The sequence below is a fragment of the Typopeltis vanoorti genome, chromosome 1 (assembly GCF_054136105.1).
Source record: "Typopeltis vanoorti isolate ZY-2024b chromosome 1, IOZ_Tvanoo_1.0, whole genome shotgun sequence".
Taxonomy (NCBI): Eukaryota; Metazoa; Arthropoda; class Arachnida; order Uropygi; family Thelyphonidae; genus Typopeltis; species Typopeltis vanoorti.
In genome coordinates this window covers 161,089,083-161,109,820 of record NC_143549.1, presented here as the reverse complement: position 1 = coordinate 161,109,820, position 20,738 = coordinate 161,089,083, and the positions used below count along the sequence as shown (strand labels likewise).

At 35.3% G+C, this 20,738-nt stretch overlaps 1 protein-coding gene across 2 annotated transcripts in view; it reads right to left on the bottom strand.

Moving 5' to 3' along the window:
- The window catches only part of LOC150110586 (DNA (cytosine-5)-methyltransferase PliMCI-like), a 678,915-nt gene that overhangs the window by 575,275 nt on the left and 82,902 nt on the right, over positions 1 to 20,738 (bottom strand). For both annotated transcript variants that reach the window (XM_090399829.1, XM_090399828.1), the window contains exon 6: positions 10,558 to 10,669. In XM_090399829.1, coding sequence (XP_090255955.1) covers positions 10,558 to 10,669 — 112 coding nt within the window. The remainder of the gene's footprint in view (positions 1 to 10,557; positions 10,670 to 20,738) is intronic.

The window sequence follows — 20,738 nt, the reverse complement described above, 5'->3', positions numbered from 1 at the left end:
GAACACTCAGTAGAGAAATAGTTCAGTGATGTAGGTCTCAGGACATTACATATATATGGGTACTATGAGAGAGCTTCACTCCAATCATCTAGAATTCATCCCCCTGTCAAGGACCTCTGAACTATGCAGTGCAGCCACTGCAAGACTTTTACACCTCCATACTTGAGCATTTCTGGTCAAATATCAAATAACAACCTCCAGAATATCTTGCCACCTTCTTGATATTTATTTTCTATGTTGTTCTTACAAAGTATCCCCATGACTTTTGTTTAGCTAGTTTACACAGTGTTTGGCTTTCTTACAATTGTCTCTGTATTCCCTAAAAACACAAGCCGACTTATTTGCCAGGAACTTTTGATATACTTTCTTCTTTTCCTTCACTGCCTATTTAATTTCCTGTGTCCACCATGGAGCTCATCTTTTTCTATCCTTGCAGACAACCTCACCACATGCCTCTCTGACTGAATCAATCAATGTTTTCTTCAGGGCTTGCCACTGAATCTCCTTGGTTTGGTTTCTGTTCTCAAACTTTCATATTTTCTTGATTAATGTTTGTATATTTTAGTTTACAGTTCACATCTGAGACTGCTGAATATTTATTCACTTCAAAACTTTCTTATAAGTTCTTCTTTTCAATAGGAAATTCAATTTTATCCTGCTCAAGACTAAATGGTGATCACTTCCAATTTCAAATCCTCTGTACACTCTGGTGTCCTGCACCAGGGAGAAAACATCACTATCAACAATAACATAGTCAATGAGACTTTTCTTATTCCTTGCCTCTTCTCTCCATGTAAATTTGTGCACATTTTTATGTTGGAACATGGTGTTAATAATAACCAGTCCATGTCCTGAGCAGAAAACCAGTATTTGCAAGTATAATAATAAAAACTAGTATAATAATTATTAGCTTTGCTCTTTTCTCCAAATTTTCCCAAAATATTTTGGTATGTCTGACAATCACTTCCTACTCTGTTATTTAGATCACCAACAACCAACTTCCCATTTTTATTGTGTCAGTGGCATTCTCTAAAGTCTCAAAAAAATTCCTCCACTTCTAGCTTAGCAGAACCTTCTGTGGGACCATAGGCACAAATAATTCTCATTGTCCAGTTCCCCATTCTGATATTTGCCCACATCACTCTACTTGAAATTGCCTGCCATTCAAGAAGATTAGCCTAGTATTTATTGTTGAATACTATGGCTACTCCTTCATTTCCTTGATTGTCATTTTCTGAATATAACATTTTGTATTTATTGCTCAGAACGATCTCACCCAGTTTTTGTCTTTTTTGTTTCAGTCACCACTATTATGTCAATCTGGTACATATCCAACTCCTCAGCTAGCTTCATGTCTTTGCCATTCAGGCATCTTATGCTGATAGTACCAATCTTGAAGTCTGGTGATATTGATTTGCAGTCTGTTTTAGGATTTGTTCCAGTAGCTGACTTTTCACTGTTTGCCCTGGTTCGCTGGTGAAAACAACAGAGGCCTTGTTTAACCGGGCGACACCCCAGCCAGCATGAAATTCTGTCATGTTGTACCATCATTTAATATTGTGGTTTAGGCCAATAAGAATACAATTTGGTCTGCTAAATCTCAAATTTCCAGCCCATCCTCGTTCGTTCAGTATCCAGGTAGATACCAAACAGGGTACACCACGAGAAGTGAGGCTTGGACATTAGGTCAGAAGCCCTAGTCGGTTCTCCACATTCCTTAACATTCCTTTAAAGGCTATGTGTAGGTCTACTCACAGTTATACAGCTGTGACCCTTAAGCACTCCAGCAGATGATGTAGTTACAGGAATTGAATGTGAAGGGCTTAGTATTTTCAGAGAAGACAGAGAATACAGTATGGATGGAGGAGTACTCCTGATTATAGCAGATGAATTGCAGCCAAAAAGAATAGGAGACAGGTGAGAGGGTGACTGTTCACTTGAAGTGATGTGGTGTGAGATTAATGAAAGCAAGACAAAACATACAGTTGGCTGTTGCCATAGTTGTTGCCAGGGAGTTCCACAGATGATCTGAAAGAAATCATTGCCAAATAAGTACAATGAGTACAGGTTGAGTGATTATTATGGGGGACTTCAACTATGGAGATATATACTGGTAGGAAGAAAGATCACATTGCAGGAAAGGAAAGAGAAATTATACACCTGCTAAGAGACACCATGTATGTTGGTGTATAGGACTACCAGCAAATAAGACGAGGCCTAAACTTTAGGCCATTTTTAGGTTTTAAGCTTATGTTGGTTGTATAAGATGACTCCCCTCCCCATCCAATTTCTTCTTTCTTGTATTAATGCAACATTAGGTATTGTTGTTATATCTGTTATTTTTATATCTATGCATATCTGTTATTTTTTTGTATAGCATAGATTTGGCATCTACGTGAATTACCTTAATTAAAAGTGATTAGCCCCAATTTTTATTAATTATTAATTTTGAATTTTTCTTTAAATTTTAGGATTAATAAAATTGTTATCATTCAAAATCATGGAACCAGCAACACAGCGAAGAAAGTATGAGGCTCAATTTAAAATAAGGGTAATTGAAATGGCAAAGCAAACTAATAACTGTGCTGCTGCAAAAAAGTTTGATATAACACCGAGAAGATGGTAAGAGAATGGAGAAAGAAAGAAGATATTTTTAAAAAACTGCCAAAGAATAAATGTGCGATGAGAATGGGGATCACCTGAGTGGCCGCAACTGGAAAATAATGTGCAGAATGGGTATTCGAACAAAGGTAGAATGATTATCTTGTTACAAGAAATATGATTAAGAGCATATGCACTAAAATGGTTAAGATTGAATCTGGATGAAAGTACAGAATTTCAAGCTACTTCAGGATGGTGTGATCGTTTTATGAATAGACAAAATCTGGTCATACCACAAAAAACGAAAATTGCTCAAAAACTACAAGCAGATCTTGACCACAAACTTACCAGTTTCCATAAATTTATTATTCTGTTGAGACAAGAACATAAATTTCTATTGTCAAATATTGGAAATAAGGATGAAACTCCTATGAGCTTTGATATGATAAGCAATAAAACAGTGGAGTCTAAATGTAGTAAGAGTGTGCTAGTTCGAAGTACAGTTCATCCAAGAAATTAAGCTTCCCATTTTATACTCGCCATATAAGACAACCCATGATTTCGAGGGGTTTTCTGTAGTATCTGAGAGTCATCTTATATGCCAACATATACGATAATTACTTAAGGCAGCATGTGATGAAAGGGACTAAGGGTGGGAGAGGATTGGACCTGGTCATAGGATCAGAAGAGCTATCCATGACCAAGTTGAGGACATTACCTCTAATTGGTGAAAGTACCATGTGGTCTTGAATTGGGAGATTGTAAAACATGAGGGAAAGGGGTATTTGTGGAACTGCAAGACAGATAATTATGACAAGCTTAGGAAGAAGCTTAAATCTGTGCCATGATATAAAAAACTGCAGGGTAAGAATGGTAGTAGTGCAGAGGATATAGTTAAGGGTTATCTAGAAGAAGGAGCATTAAATTGTATATACCAAGGATAGTTAATCAGGTAAGAGTTGCATGGATGAGTAATATCATTAAGAACGAGCTGCAGAAGAAAATGCTGTGGAGGATATATATAAAGAGAAAGGTGACCAGCAAACTCATGAACAGTATACGGTCCAGGCAAGAAAGGTGACCAGGATGGCAAAATCAGATAATGAGAAGAATCTAACGATTAGGCTAAAGGAAATCCCAAAGAGTTCTTTGTTATATGGCAAGTAAGATGAAGAATGACTATGGAAGATTAACCTTAATGAGTGATGGTCAAGAGGAGAAAGAAGCAGATAAAATAGTTCAGTTACTGAGTGATCACTTTGCAAGGTATATATATCATCCTAGTGTTTAACCTATGTGACAGACACTAATGTGGGAACAGAGGTGGATGAATGGGAGGTTCTTAGGATATTGCAGAATCTCAATGTAAATACAGCTGTGGGATTACATAGGATATCAGTTAGGGTTTTGTGAGAATGCGCAAGGGAACTGGCATTGCCTTTGACTAGGCTCTTTAATTTAAGTCTCAGCTCTGGTAGAGTTCAAAGGGAGTGGAAAGAGGGCAAAATAATTCAAGCAAATTATAGACCAATCAGTATCTCAGACGTGGTGGTAAAAGTACCAGAAAAATTGGTCAAAAAGAGAATTAAAGAACAGATGGAAAAACATATGATACTGTATGAGGGACAGCATAGCTTTGTGAAGGGTTAGTCATGCCTTAGTAATTTACTATCTTTTTATAATAGAGTAACGGCCGAGATGAATAAAGGAAATGATATGATGATTTTGCAGCATTTTGAAGGCATTTGACAGAATACCACATGGAACTCTGTTATACACATTAGAACAAATCAGGATGGATATGACTCTTAAGTGAATAAGAGAGTGGATACTGGACAGAAATCAAGGTGAAAACAGGTGACTAGTGATGTACCGCAAGGTTCAGTGCTGGAACCACTGCTGTTTAATTGGTACATAAATGATATAGGAAATAACCCGAAAGGAAATATTCAGTTGTTTGCTGATGTGAAGTGAGGTAAAGTAATAGTTAAGCAAGGTGATGTGGAGAGTTTGTTGGATGATTTAAATAGGCTGTCAGCCTATTTAAATCATCCATGATTTAAATAGGCAAAAGTTAATGGGTGTCAGTTTAATGTTGAGAAATGTCAAGTTATGCATTTTAGGATAAATATATTACAAGATGTGTATCACATTGATGGCACTGTACTCCAGAAAATAAATGAAACTAGAGATTTAGGGGTGGTGGTGGTAGATAGAGAGGTAAAGTTTAGAGGACATATTAGTAAGGTCGCTAAGGTAGCCCATAAAATTACTTGGCTATTGAAGAACACATTAACAAGTAGGGACAAGGAAGTTTTTATTCCACTTTATAAGGCCCATATCTGGACTAGTAATTAGTCCGGATGGTGAGTGGCCTGTGGAATGTTCCCTATGAGGATAGATTGAAGGTGTGTGGACTGCAAAAATTGGTTGATAGGAAAAACGAGGAAATATGATTGAAAAATGTAAGTTGCTTAAAGGGTTTTATAGGACAGATGCAGGGGAAATGTTTCAGCACTTAGCTAGAGGGACCAGAACAAGAGGTCATCCATGGAAGTTGAATAAAGGTGCAGTTAGTAGGGGTGCGAGGACTAGATTTTTTGCTTGGAGAGTTGTGAATGAGTGGAATGGGTTGCCAGAGTCCACTGTGAGTGCTTTTGTCTGTTAATGAAGGAAAGGTATACAGAGTGTGTGGATAGATGCAGTCTCCTGCAATGTCTTTGGACTCCATGGAGGTACCCATATTATAATAATCTCTTTCTTTTGCAATGGGGTGCTTAAAGGTCAAAGCTGTATAACTGAGAGGAGACCGCCATATAGCCTTTAATGAGCTTTCATATGCAGAGATCCGACCAGGGCTTCTGACCTAATCCAATCCTCACCTTCTCGTAGTGCACCCTGTTGGGTATCTACCTAGATGCTGAAGGAACGAGGATGGGCTGCCAATTTGGGATTTAGCCAACCAAATTGTATTCTTATTGGCTTAAACCAATATAGAAAATGATGGTACAACATGACAAAATTTCATGCCGGCTGGGGCTTCGCCTGGTTAAACAAGGCCCCCGCTGTTTTCTACAGAGTACCAGAGCGAACAGCGAAAAGTCAGCTACTGGAACAAATCTGAAAACACACCCCAACTCAACATCACCAGAGTTAAAGATCGGTACTATCAACATAAGAAGATTGAACGGCAAAGAAATGGGGATAGCTGAAGAATTAGATAATTACCAGATCGACATAATAGGGGTGATTGAAACAAAAAAGACAAAAACTGGTGAGATCTTTCTGAGCAACAAATACAAAATGTTCTATTCAGGAAATGACAATCAAGGAAAAGAAGGAGTAGCCATATTATTCAACACAAAATATGAGGCTACTCTTCTTGAATGGCAAGCAGTCTCAAGTAGAGTGATGTGGCCAAATATCAGAATGGGGAACTGGACAATGAGACTTATTTGTGCTTATGGTCCCACAGAAGGTTCTACTAAGGTAGAAGTGGAGGAATTTTTTGATGCTTTAGAAAAAGCAACTGACAGAATGAAAAAAGGAAAAATTGGTCCTTGTTGGGGATCTGAATAGCAGAATAGGAAATGATTGTGAGACATACAAAAATATTTTGGGAAAATTTGGAGAAAAGAGCAAAGCTAATAATAATGGCAAATAACTGTTGGATTTCTGCTCAGGACATGGATCGGTTATTACTAACACCATGTTCGAACATAAAAATGTGCACAAATTCACATGGAGAGGCAAGGAATAAGAAAAGTTTCATTGACTATGTTATTGTTGATAGTGATGTTTTCTTCCTGGTGCAGGACACCGGAGTATATAGAGGATATGAAATTGGAAGCGATCACTGTTTAGTCTGGAGCAGGATAAAATTGAATTTCATATTGAAAAGAATAACATGTAAGAAAGTTTTAAAGCGAATAAAAGTTGAACAGCTCTCAAATGTGAACTGTAGACTAAAATACACAAAGATTATTGAAGAAAAAATGAAAGAGTTTGAAAACAGGAACCAAACCTTGGAGATGCAGTGGGAAGCCTTGAAGAAAACCCTGATTGATTCAGCCAGAGAGGCATGTGGCGAGGTTGTCTGCAAGGATAGAAAAATCAGAACTCCACGGTGGACACAGGAAGTTAAAGAGGCAGTGAAGGAAAAGAAGAAAGCATATCAAAAGTTCCTGTCAAGTAAGTCAGCTTTTGCTCTTAGAGAATACAGAGACAAATGTAAGAAAGCTAAACACTGTGTAAAACTAGCTAAACAAAAGTCATGGGAGGACTTTGGCAAGAACGTAGAAAATAAATATCAAGAAGGTGGCAAAATATTTCGGAGGTTGTTGAAGAAGCTTAAGAATGGAGGAAAGAGTGCTGTAAAAGGAGTTAGAGATGATAAATGTGACATGAAAACGGGAGAAAAAGATATCCTTGAAGAATGGAGTAATTACCTCGAAAAATTGCTAAATGAAATAAGCAGTGATAGCACAGTGGTAAAAAACACTCAACAAGCATAAAGTCAGGAATACATATCGATACTTGAAGTAGAAAAAGCCATCAAAGGCTTGAAATATGGAAAGGCAGCAGGAATAAATAATATTCGACCAGAAATGCTGAAGTATGGTGGTATAGAAGTCTTACAGTGGCTGCACTGCATAGTTCAGAAAGCCTGGACAGAGGGACGAATTCCCGATGATTGGAGTAGAGTTCTAATAGTACCCATATATAAAAAGGGAAATAAAACTGAATGTGAGAATTACAGAGGTATTTCCCTACTGAATGTTCCTGGCAAGATCTATGAAAGTATACTTGAGAAACGGTTGAGAAGAAACTTGGAAGAAAAGCTTGGTGAAGAACAAGCTGGATTCAGGCCAAATAGAGGCTGTCAGGATCAGATCTTCACTTTACGACAAATAGTTGAGAAAGCATGGTAATATAACAAAGATCTGTATTTAAGTTTTGTAGATCTGGAAAAAGCATATGACAAGGTGCCAAGAGAGAAGCTATTCAATACGCTGCAGTTATATGGTGTCAATAGGGCATTATATCAAGCAATACTTAGTCTCTCTTTGAGTTGTAGGTCAGCAGTTAGAATTGAAGAAAGTACGGAATACTGTTTAATATTAAATCTGGTGTTGAACAAGGATGTAATTATCCCCTCTGTTATTCGTTATCTATATGGATCACATTATGAAGGAAAGTGGTATTAAACTTGATATCAAAATTGGAGATGTTAATGTCAGCTCTTTGCTCTATGCTGACGATGTTATACTTCTAAATAAATCCGCCACAAGTTTGCAAGATTCCTTGACTAAATTGAATAACTGTTGTAATAGATATGGTATGAAGGTCAACATTAAAAAGACAAAGGAAATGAAAATAGGTAGAATTGTTGAATATGTCAACTGTGTTGTGAATGGGGAACCTGTGGAACAAGTAAAACATTTCAGCTACTTAGGCACGATTTTTACTAATGATAGCAAATTAAATATGCAAATTAGACAACAGAATCAATAAACCTGGCATGGCAGGCAGTCAATTGAATAAATTCATATGTAATAAGAAAGAAATTAGTCGGAACACTAAATTAGCTGTATACAAGACAGTGTTCAAACCAGTTTTAACCTATGGATCTGAGAGCTGGGTCAGAAATAAAACACTTGACCATAGACTAGAGACCGAAGATATGGGAGTCCTGAGAAAGATTAGAGGCATGAACAGATGGCATCAATGGCAATATCATATTAAAAATGAGGATATTAGGAAAGAACTTGACATTGTCAGCATCCAGGAATGCATTAGCAGAGCTAATCTCAGGTAGTATGGTCACTTAAATAGAATGGGAGAGGAAAGATTAGCAAAACAAGTGTTCTCTGCCAGGTTGGCAGGAAAACGACCCAGAGGAAGACCAAGATATAGGTGGATTGATATGGTACAAAGTGCCTTAGACGATAGAAATATAAGATCTGATAATGTTGGAGTCTTGACAAGTAACAGACTGATTTGGAGGAAAATTGTAGATAGGAAGTTAGTAATGAATGATGTAAATTTTTCATGTAGTACTATCATATCCTGTACACCCCCTTTAGGGTACATGTCAGGAATTCAATGATGATGGTGATTCTTTTGCAACCTTTCCTCCTCTTGGTATCTGCTCAGTGCCTTTCATCTGCAATCTACTAATAAGGCCAACCCATCTCCATTTACATGTTTTATAATACTTCACAATATTCTCTACTCTGGTTATCTCTCCAAGTCTATTATTTCCACCTCTATTTAAAGCATTCTTCTTTAAAAAAAACTCTCTAGGCCACATGCAACCTGTCTTCCTGATTCTTAGTTTTTGCTCATATCCAGCTAATAATCTTGAACAAAATCTGCCCAACCTTGGAATACTGTTCCCATATTTGAGGTGGTGGACCTACAGCCCCCTCTAAGAAATCCTTGATGGTGTTCAGACAAAGACAGTTCAGCTAACTGATGACACACCTTCAAAGAGTATCTAGCCACCATCTCACAGATGGTCAGTTTCTGCAGTCTCCATGGGTGATGTTCAGAAGTAGTGTCCATCATGCCACCCATTTATGCTAAACTTATAAGAACATGAGCAACAACACAACATTCTTTTACAGTTGAAATGGTGCCATACTAACCCTGCTTCTCCCATTCATCTTTCATGCCATCTGCCTCAGTTCTGTCAACTGTAAAACCATAGAAATGCTGACCCACTAATAGCTTTTCCCACTCATCTTTCATTCCAAATAGACTTTTGCATAACATATTTCCAAGACTATATCAATTCCATCTCTTCAAAAGGAATATCAACAGATTACTTTCCTCCTGACCTCTGCCCACACGACACTGATATGCTAAAAGGTCTCTTTTATGTGGGAGTGATATAAAAAAAAAAAGAAGTCAAAAACATAAATGAGAGCAAAAAAAAGATGTATAGGAAGATTAAAATACAGTAGTTAGAAATTTTATAAGAATAAAAAAAGTGAGGATCAATCAAATTACAGATCTAAGACAAAGACTACTTTGCAAAACCAGACAAAAATATAAATGGTGGTCTGTACATCTCATTAATATGTGCTAAGAAATAGTGATGTCGATTATTTCTTTGATGTTTCCATCAGATAAGCTGTAATGATGATACTTCTTTGGGTGGAACGATCTAGGTTCGTTCCATCCAAATGACATTGAAAAAACAAAGAATCATTATAAAATCTCTTCAAATAAAAGTGAATTAGCATGCCTCAGATATGGCAATAGTTTTTCTCCTGAAACTCAAGCTTTTAACCACAAAACAGGAGAACTAGCCTGAGCAATCAACATGTATAAAACATTATTATGCAAACAGGATTACCTGCCTGATCCAAGTATTAGGTTTATATCATGTAATGGTATAAACATGCAATATAATCATGTAATAAATCATGCCCTACATTACATGTAATCATGTAATGTAGGGCACTTAGTCTAATACATAAGAGGAGGGTGACTTTTTTTAACATACCTAATATTTTTGCAATACATGTCCAAATTTAAATTAACAGTTTACTGAGAGAAATGCAAGGAATAAATTGCCAAAAATATACACAGAGCATTTATGTGAGTGGGGCAGAAATTTTAATAGCATTCATGCGAAAGTGTCTATTAATGGAGTAGCTAATCTTTCCCCTCAACTCCATTACTAAAATAAATGCCATGTTCTATGTGAGAATGTCTAGTAATCTTAGATAGAAGATGAACTTCACCACCCAGTGTCAGTATGTGCTGCTCCATATACTGAAAGCCTTAAGTAACTTGAAAAATTTCCACATTTAGTCTCTAGAACAGGATTTTGAGCCTATATAAAAAATAATGATGATGAAGATTAGCTATGCCATTACTAGACACTATATACTTTATTTTTTTTTACTATTTTTTTTTAATGAGTAAATCACTATAATTACATACTGCATTTTCTGGATCTCCTGGAAACATCTTGAGATCTGGATCATTCAACAACTGTTTACATTCCAAGCACTTTACAGGTTCTTTACTTATTTCATGGATTATATCATTTTCTCTAAATGAAAAATGTGCATAATTTAAAGCATGATTCTGTAAGTGGAAACAAAAATTAATGATAATTTATCTCGAAAAATATATTGTATAAATAGAAAAGAAAAACAATGCCTATGGTCGGGACTGTCTTAACAAGTTTGAGGGCCGTGGGCTAAAAAAATTTGGCACCTTAATCACATTGGATTCAGCAATAATTAAATAACTTACATTGCAAAAAAATTTATTTTAAAATATATCAAAATTGCACATTTTTATTTACTGTATTTGCTGGCATATAAGACGCACCTGCCCATAAGATGTACCCCCTTTTTTGTACACATTTTTAGGGAAAAAACTTTATCACTGAATATTATAATGAATTTACAGTATTTCAAATATAAAGTAATAAGTAGGTCTACTTTCAACAAATACCAAATCTAACTAAGAAAGACCTTTTAATCTTCTTCGTCAAAACCCAGAAATTCATCCCCAGAGCTAAATAAGAGATGCTTGAAACCTCTTCTAAATCAGAATCTGAGTCCTCATACAACAAATTGTCCTCTGCACCATCCAGTGCATTACTAATGTCACACTTCTTAAATGATTTAACCACTGTCTCAGTTTTCACTGCATCCAGCAGTCTTGTGGATGCAGTGTTCCACTTCTCCTTCAGAAATCCCTGAAATGGTTTATTAATACAGACATCTAAAGGTTGAAGCTGACTAGTTATACCTCCTGGAATTACAGCTGAGTTTTCAATTACTTGAGTTTATTTTTAACATCTTCTGTTCTGTGAAAACGAAACTGATCCCATAGTAGCAGGGGGCAGGCTTCTTCAACAGTCCACCAGAGCACCTAGACCAAATGTTATCTATTCATAACTGGAATACTAGAATGTATTCCAGTAACTGGAATACATAACTAATATAACTGGAATGCTCTCAGACACCGCAAGGAAGCAAGAAAGAAATTGTGCAACTTTGAACAGAGAAAATTTCCAGAAATGAAAGTAATAAAAAACTGAATATCGGCATATACGCACCCTATTTTTCAGACTTATTTTCAAAGAAAAAAGTCCGTCTTATACACCAGCAAATACGGTAATTCATCAATATTAATAATATTGTTGAATTAAAATTCAACATACTTGGTTCTTATGCACCCTTGGATCAATGGCACCTCTGGGATATGGTCCATTTAGCCCAATGGGCCTAACCAATAACCTATGGTCTCAATGCAGAGATGCCAGTCCTCCCAAAGGAGTTGAAAAGAATTTTCATCATCCCTCCACCAGGAGAATGTCCATATATGTAGCAATAAAGTTGCAAACTATCTAAATTCAAACTTTATAACTTTACAGTACACAATTAACTACCACCCTCTGTCCAAAAAAAAAAAAAAACGAACTTTTCCAAAATAGAAGAAACTAGTGGCGCCATCTGTTGCATCTTTTTGTTGTCAAAAGCGGCAACATTCATTAATGTTGTGTCTACTGTTTATGACATTTGTTTCATTAAAAGGCAGAATTATTGTGCCAAGAGTGACAGCACGATTTGACAAACAGTCGGTCGTCACGATATTCGTGCCACACACGATGAATTCTCGCCATCAATCGCTTCAAAACTTCGAGATAAAACTCACCACTGACTGTTTGGCCAGGCAGATGAATTCGAATTCTTTGCAGATAATACCCTTGGAATTGTAGAAACAAATCAGCATTGTCTTTACTTCTGACTTCTCGAAGTGACTTTTTTTTCGGATGCCCCTCTACTGGTGGTCTCCACTCAGCACTTTGTTTCGGGCTCATACTCAAAACACCACGTTTTGTCACCAGTAACAATCGTTTCAAGGAAGTTTGAGTTCTTACAAGCGGTTTTAATGAGGTCCTTGAAGTGTTCAATTCAATACATTTTTTGGTCGTCGGTCAACTTGTGGGGAACAAATTGCGAATTCAATTTACGAAGGCCCAAACTCTCGGTCAAAATGTTGTGCAGAGTTGATTTTGGAATCCCCAATTCATCTTCAATAAATGCAAGGACAATTTTGGGTTTTCTTTGTTGAAATTACTTTGCTCAGTCCAGTTTTTGGACAGCCTGGCTTTTCGTCGTCCTCAAGCATCTAACGACCACTTTGAAATCACTTAAACCACTCGTAAACTTGAGTACAATATAAGCATTCATCACTGCAGCTCTCTGTTTGAAACTCGTTTTCCAACCATTCTTCAAAACACACTGTCACTCTTGGCACTATAACTCAGCTTCTAATGAAACAAATGTCAAACAGTTGAAACTACACTAAGGAAGGTTGCCGTTTTCGACAACAAAAAGATACAACAGTTCGCACCACTAGTTTCTTCTATTTTCGAAAAGTTCGGTTTCTTTTTGGACAGAGGATGAGATAACCAAACATGCTTTTGGTTGGTTTCACATTTGTGAGAGAAAAACGGGCATCTGGAGGCAAATCCACAATTTGTTTCAGGCAAATTAGAGTTGTGCATTTTCCTGGCTAAATTATTGGATATGGCAGACCTACACCTTTTTTTTTTTTAATTCTTTTTGAGCATAGGCATTGGAGACATTTAAAACAATTGTCCAAAGTTTGTCTTACAGCATATTGAACAGCTTATCCTGTAGTACTTCAATAGTGTAATAAACTAACTGCATTTGAACACAATACAACTGGATAATGAATTCTAACTGAATTTCTAGTGATTAAATTAGTACACCAATCTTTAAATTATAGTGAATATTTGTCTCAATAACAAAAAATTTAAAAAGTGAAGGCCTATTCAGAAATTCAATAAATTAGGTAGGAAAGTGCATAACCATCAATTTCCTCCAGAACAAATTGTGATAAACTTGTTCTCAAAATACAACACCCTCTGCCTCAGCCATAACTTTGCCTAAAAGCTCAAAACAAGTATCTAGTTTTCAAATCATGACTCTATCCAATAACAAATAAATGCACTTATGAAATTATTAAACAAAGTTATATCCTGGCTTCCTGAAATCATCCAAAAACTTGAACCTTATAATCCTAGGCATCTTCAGATTTATGAATTATCCTAAACACATCTTCAGACCCACAGTGGACAGTATTGGCTAAAATTCATGAACTGGAAGATCACAAAAAATTACCGTTCCTTGGCATCCTTCTTGAAGAAGAAAAGAGACAGATCTTTTCAGTATACAGAAAACCTACTGCAACTGGAAGATTTTTACATGCTGCTTCATACCACCATCCATTACAAAAGACAGGCATGATGAAACATTACAAGACAGAGCCTACAACATTTCCAGTACATCAGAAAAAAAGGAGTCAAGAACTGCCCTACTTGAGGCAAACTTAGAGGTCTATTAACAGAATTCTTGATACGCCTCCTTCAAATAAACAAGATTTCAAAAATTCAAGCACTTTAATTTACATCAAGAATGCCACCAAGTTACAACATTGCTTCAAAAATACATTAAAAAGGTTTTTTGTTGATGTATAAGATCTTGAAGTTCTTACATCCATCAAAACTTCCATATCCTCCCATAAAAAAAACCAGGAGTTGACAAAATCTACTGCTCATGTAGCATTTCCTATATAGGTCAGGTGATGCTCTGGAGAGATATGCATGTCTGAACATGTAAAACATGTTAAGAAAATAATACCACATAACAAATCAGGATTAGCCTTTAACATAACAAACACAGGTCACCAAGTCATTTAACAGGAAGTTTAAAGAAGCCTCAGAAATGGTCTATATCCCACAGTATAATAAAACCAAGTAAATCTGGAGATGCCTAGGATTATAAGGTTTAAGTTTTTGGATGATTTCAGACCAAACTTTGTGCATGTGTCATGCACAAAGTTTGGTCTGCTTTCATCAAAATTTAACAACAATGGACCTAAGACATCACTCATGCCAGAGAATCAACAGCAGCAATATCTGTTGCTGTTAACTCATATGTAGTAATTAATACAACTTTTTTTTATCTGGTCACTTTGTTTGAATGTACTAGTTTTGAAGTTCTCATTACATCTGCTTTGTGTAATTTTTTCTAGTCTTTTATGCAAGTTTTGAACCTATGATAATGCAAGCCTGATGACTTACGAAACTTGTCATATCATACTGTTTATTTTGATAAACCTGTTTTTTGTTTAGAAACGTGGTTTCATTACTGGAAATGAAATGGAGATTTACTAAACAGAAATATTCATATTGATAAATGAAGTACATAGTTTTCAAATCATGGCAAAAATAGAACATCATCTACAAGGCATCTACAGCCTTCCCTTCCATATTGCCAATAACATCCTACTGATCAAATAGATAAGCTTGGGTGTTGATTTTTCATATAACTTATTTTAACAGTATTACAACATCCAAGTAACTAAATTATAAAAAAGATGTTTATTAATTGGCTGATATCTTCAAATTATTCAAATTGATTATGCATGAAGGTTACTTCAGATGGCAAGGAAAAATCTACAAACAGACTAATAGTATTGATATGGGTTACCTCCTATCCCTTTAGCTAACACTTATACATGGAACACTTCAAATACAAAATACTTACCAAGGTCACATACAAGTCCTTGGTGTGGTTACACTTTGATGATGTTATCAAGTAACTTTACAGCTTACATATGTTGCAAAAATTATATAGAATTTTATTTAAAAACTCCAATATATTTCATCCAACGTTATGTAGACTTCATCAAGGAGACAGATCATTAACAACATTCAAAACATGAATCATAATTCATGTGCATATTAGCTCATGTCTTGGTGGCAGCCGAAGTACATGATATTGTCGTGACGTTCTATTTTCATGTTGTGTTCTAATTTACCATCTAGTTTCAAGTCACTCTTATAAATAAAATAACTAATTGCGAATTGATCACCGATCCAAAAGTAGGGAAATTTATAATTATACTGCGCCACCCTATTTTTAGATTAGTCTATATAAAACAGTACGATCAATTCTTAATTAAGTTAGCAGTCTTCTCATTTATTTAGGCCGAATTATTTACTACTCTACTTGGGGTTCTCGCAAGATTCGAATATTTATGAACGGTGCAATAAAAAGGAATTCAGGCAAACACAATATTTAGATTAACAAAATAAAACATTTAATATATGATATATATAACAAATACAAGAATTCTGCTTTAAAATAAAACAATACAATCAACTTAATACATCTTGCTAAGTCACTCATGCCAATTCAATGTTCTAAACTTTCACATACAATTCACAGTTTCAAAATCACAAGCTTTCTTAACTCAAGTTAATAAAACGAAACTTCTTATTTGATCAGTCTCCACATATCTATCAGCTGTACTTAATGTTTAAATTCACAGGAAGCACTAAACAAGGTAGACAATATTCCAAGCAATCTTATTTTGGACTTTGAACTTCGAAGATATGTTAATGTTAGAATAAACAAACAAATATGACTACTCTTACCAGATACAATCTTCAATACATCAATTAATTGCAAGCACACTTATGAATTAACTTATTTGAGTTAGCGGAACACATTAATAAAAATTCTCCAACGATTTAACTGAACTACTGTTAATCGCGCTTCACTACTCTAAAAAAAACACATCAATAAGGCACTGATATCCTTCCTTGTTTACTTTTCTCAAACTAGTTAATCTCAATATAATTCTTCTCAGGGCAACATAGAATTAAGACATAATCCTAGACTAACTGGAACTAATCAGAATTTTGCATTGAATGTCCAGTTCTTTATTTATCCGGTTACGGCATTAATCTTCCTTTACAACACAGCTGACTTCACTTGCAGCTAAGTATATGATTCACTATGTTTTGGCTCACTTCTAAATACTATTCTCATGAATTTCTGCCCTAGAGAACTTATAATTTTCTTCCACTTCTTTTGCTTGTATCCTACCTTCCTTCCCGCTCCGCAAAAACTTCCTCTCTTCTCTCTAATTAAAAATCTTCTATTTCTTTTCCAACCCTTTCAGTCCGAAGGTCACGCTGTATTCGACTCGTGCTTGTTTATTTCATGCGTCTCCATGACAACGCATGAACGTAAACATTTCGCTAATGTAATACAACGCTCTACTCTTACATAAGTGATTACATAACATTAAATTTTCACAAATAAGAATAAACAGAATATTTGAGCTACTGCATAACTCTAAATTTCTGTAACAGAAATAAATAGAGAATATTTACATTTCAATTAATACGCAGTTAAAATTATCAAGTACAAATTCTATAATATTAACATAGTAATAAATAAAATAACTTAATAATATTTGACACAGTATTTTCATTATTAATACATATATCTTTGATTAATTAATTTAATATTAGACAAAATTAAGGTAGTTATATGAATATTTAATTGTAAAATAAGTGATTTACATTAAATAATATTTACAAGTTTTGCCTATGTGATGGAAGATCATGTTGGATTCTGAAACAAATAATAATTACTTCAATCTCTATATAATCAGAATCCAACAATATTACACTATTAGGGTTCACCGGAACAAATGTAAAAAGTTGGGTAGATAAATAATAATAAAATAAAATAAAACTTATCGTTATCATGCTTGTCAAGAATTGAGGCCTATAGTGGCTTGTTCTGGCCTTAGAAGTTATCGTTGAATCTCTTAATAGGATATCCTGATTTTCTTTTTCCTAATGGTTTGTAATTTCAAAGATGTTTTGGTAATATTTCTGTTTTCATTCTTTCAACTTGTTCCATTCCATTTATGTTTATATTTTTTAATTTTTTCTATCAGTGACTCCTGGTTTAATTCTTTCATAATTTCTCCATTTCTTTTGTGATTGAATATAGTATATTTTGCATTTTTCTCATAAACTTGATTTAAGCTGTTATTAATCTTTGTCTTTTTGTTTTACTGTCCAGATTTCATTTCCATACAATAGGAGTGGTAGGGAAATTGTTATACAAATTCCTGCGATCGCTTTTACATAGGTTTTAAATCATGTAGAAATCAGAAATTGTAAAGCTTTTTAACTAATGTAATAATTCTACTATTAAGCTGGAGGGGGAAAAAAAAAACGATGTATATTGTAAGTGTATGTGTAACGGAAAATAAGGGATTAGTCCGGATTATGTTTGACCTAGTAAGAACAAAAGTTTGAATGGTCATATAAATGTAGAAATTTGCCACCAAAAAACGAAGGTAGCCAAAGTGATGTCATCATCATGTAGGCAGAAGATCCAGAGAGTTATAGCCAAAGAACAAAGAATGAACAGAGCTATAAAAGGGCTCCAGGCTCACACACTCGCTCTCGATGGAGATTCAATCTGCACTGTCGTGGAGAACTGCCACTGAAAACATCGCCAAGGGCAGGCCGAGTTATAGCCAGTACCCAGGAAGAAAGGCAAAGTGTAGTAGAACTTACGGAAGTATCGTCCAAGTTGTTAGGACTGTACGTGAAACGAAAATATCAATAGGCTCTGATTTGTTAGTGTTACAGTAGTTGCACTAGAGATTGTATGTATACTTACTAAGGTTAAATTGTGAATGGTTAATCATTAAGTTACGGAATAGAGAGAGAGATGATAAATGTTAATGTATGTATGCCTAAATAGGATATTTAGCTAAGTATAAGGTAACAGGCAGCTCAAGATAGCAAAGTATTGTAAACCTGTTGGTTATGTATTGTATATGTTATGTCTAAATATAAATGTTGCATGATGAATAAGTGATAGGTCTTTAAGAGTTTTTGTTTGGAATTTGAATAATGCATTGTATAATTGATGTAGCTTAAAATAACATGTTTTGTTTGTGTAAATCTCCTACCTGATCTATTAGCCAATGCACTGTTTCCAAATAAATATCGAACCTGCAAGCCTGATTAAAGTAGCCACGACTAGCTTTTAAGGATTTGAGCATATTAAGATTCAGATCTTTTATATGTTCAAACTTAAATTCTCATGCTGTATACATAATTTACAATGTTGCAGTAGTAAAACAAATAAATTTCTCTAAATTACAGTGTGAGAGTTTGTAACCTGCTATAGAGGACAGACTAAAACCAAGGGTCTTTCTCTAACACTGCGAACATAGACAAGATTAGAAAGGAATAATTGCAGGGTCTAAGATAAGATTATGAATAAGGTAAAAAATGCAAGCGTATATGTGAAATGAACCGAACTTACGAGAAATTTTAGCAGACAAAGAAATAAAGCAAAATTTAGAAAGATAGAATATAAATTAAAGTAGAGAATATATTTTACAACGCCGCAATCAACAATATTTTACAGTATACTTTTAAGTCTGGTTTGTTTTTGAAACTAGGTCGTCGTCATCATCATCAAATTCCTGATATACACTCACAAGGGGTGTATAGGATATGATAGTACTACATGAAAAATTAACACCATTACTAACCTCCTATCTACAATTTTCCTCCAAATCAGTCTGTTACCTGTCAAGACTCCAATATTATCAGATCTTATATTTATGTCTTCAAAGGCACATTTTACTGTACCAATCCACCTATATGTTGGTCTTCCTCTAGGTCTTTTTCCTGCAAACCTGGCACAAAAACACTTGTTTTGCTAATCTTTCCTCACCGATTCTGCTTAAGTGAATCACCTGAGATTAGCTCTGCTAATGCATTCCTGGATCCTGACAATATCAAGTTCTTTCCTAATATCCTCTTTCCTAATTTCCTTTTTAATATGATATTGCCATTGATGCCATGTGTTCACGCCTCTAATCTTTCTCAAGACTCTCATATCTGCGGTCTCTAGTCTTTGGTCAAGTGATTGGCTTGAATACTGTCTTGTATACAGCTAATTTCTCTTTTATTCCACATAAATTTTTTCAGTTAACTTATTACCATATAAGCTTTGTTGATTCTGTTGTCTATTTCCATATTTAATTTACCATCTTTACTATAGATTGTGCCTAAGTAGCTGAAATGTTTTTATTTGTTCTATAGGTTCTCCATTCACAATGCAGTTGATATTTTCAATGTTTCTGCCTATTTTCATTCTCTTTGTCTTTTGAATGCTGACATTCATACCATATCTATTACAACAGTTATTCAATTTATTCAGGGAATCTTGCACATTTGTAGAGGATTTATTTAGAAGCATAACATCATCTGTATAATAAAAAAAAAAAGCCGAGATTAACAATTCCAATTTTGATATCAGGTTTAACACCGCTATTCTTCATGATTCTTGTTGAGAGGCTTATACGCTGGTTAGACATAATAACTAATATTTAAAGAATTGACAGCGTATACTGGAGATATAGATTAAATAAACTTTAATATACACTTTCCGATATTTCGGCGAACGTCACGTTGCCATCTTCTTGGGAACTTACTAAAAAGACACGTGCACACAAGTACTAATACAACAAATGAGACTGAGGCTAGGACGCTAGCGTTTTCCTAAAGTCCTGATGGTGCCCCCTGGCGGGCTATATTAGTAGTTCTTGGCCTTTGGGCTGAAGTTCTTTTGATAAAAGTTTCCCAAATTTCGGGCAGTTTCATGCATCCAAATTTGTTGAGGTTTGGCATGTTCCTAAGGGCCGAGGCTGATTCCATGAATAGTCTTTCATACTTGAACTTGCTGCGGTGTATTACTGTGGCTTTCTTCCATCTTATTCTGTGGCGAGTATCCAGAGCGTGGTCTGCAAGCCCAGAGTGGCTGTACTGGTGAAATCGGATGTAATCCTTGTGTTCTGAGATTCTGATATTTGCTGTCCTGCCTGTTTGGCCAAAGTAGGACAGTTTACAGCTGCAAGGGACCTGGTATACACCAGGTAGGTCTAGGGGAAGTGGTTGGTCTTTGGTGGAGCGGATAAGGGATGCCAGTTTTCTATGTGGTCTGTAACAGGTGGTCAAGTCATGTTTTTTTAAGATTTTATTGATTTTTTCTGAGGTGCCTCTGATGTAGGGAATAGTGATGGATTTAGAGTAATCTTTTTTGTGAAGGGGAGGGGGTGGTGGGTTGTGGATAATTGGGTTAAGTATTTTTTGGATTTTTTGGAGGGGGTAGCTGTTGGCTGAGAAAGTGTCACGGATGTGATTTAGTTCAGTGGTTAGGGCTTGATCATTAGAACAG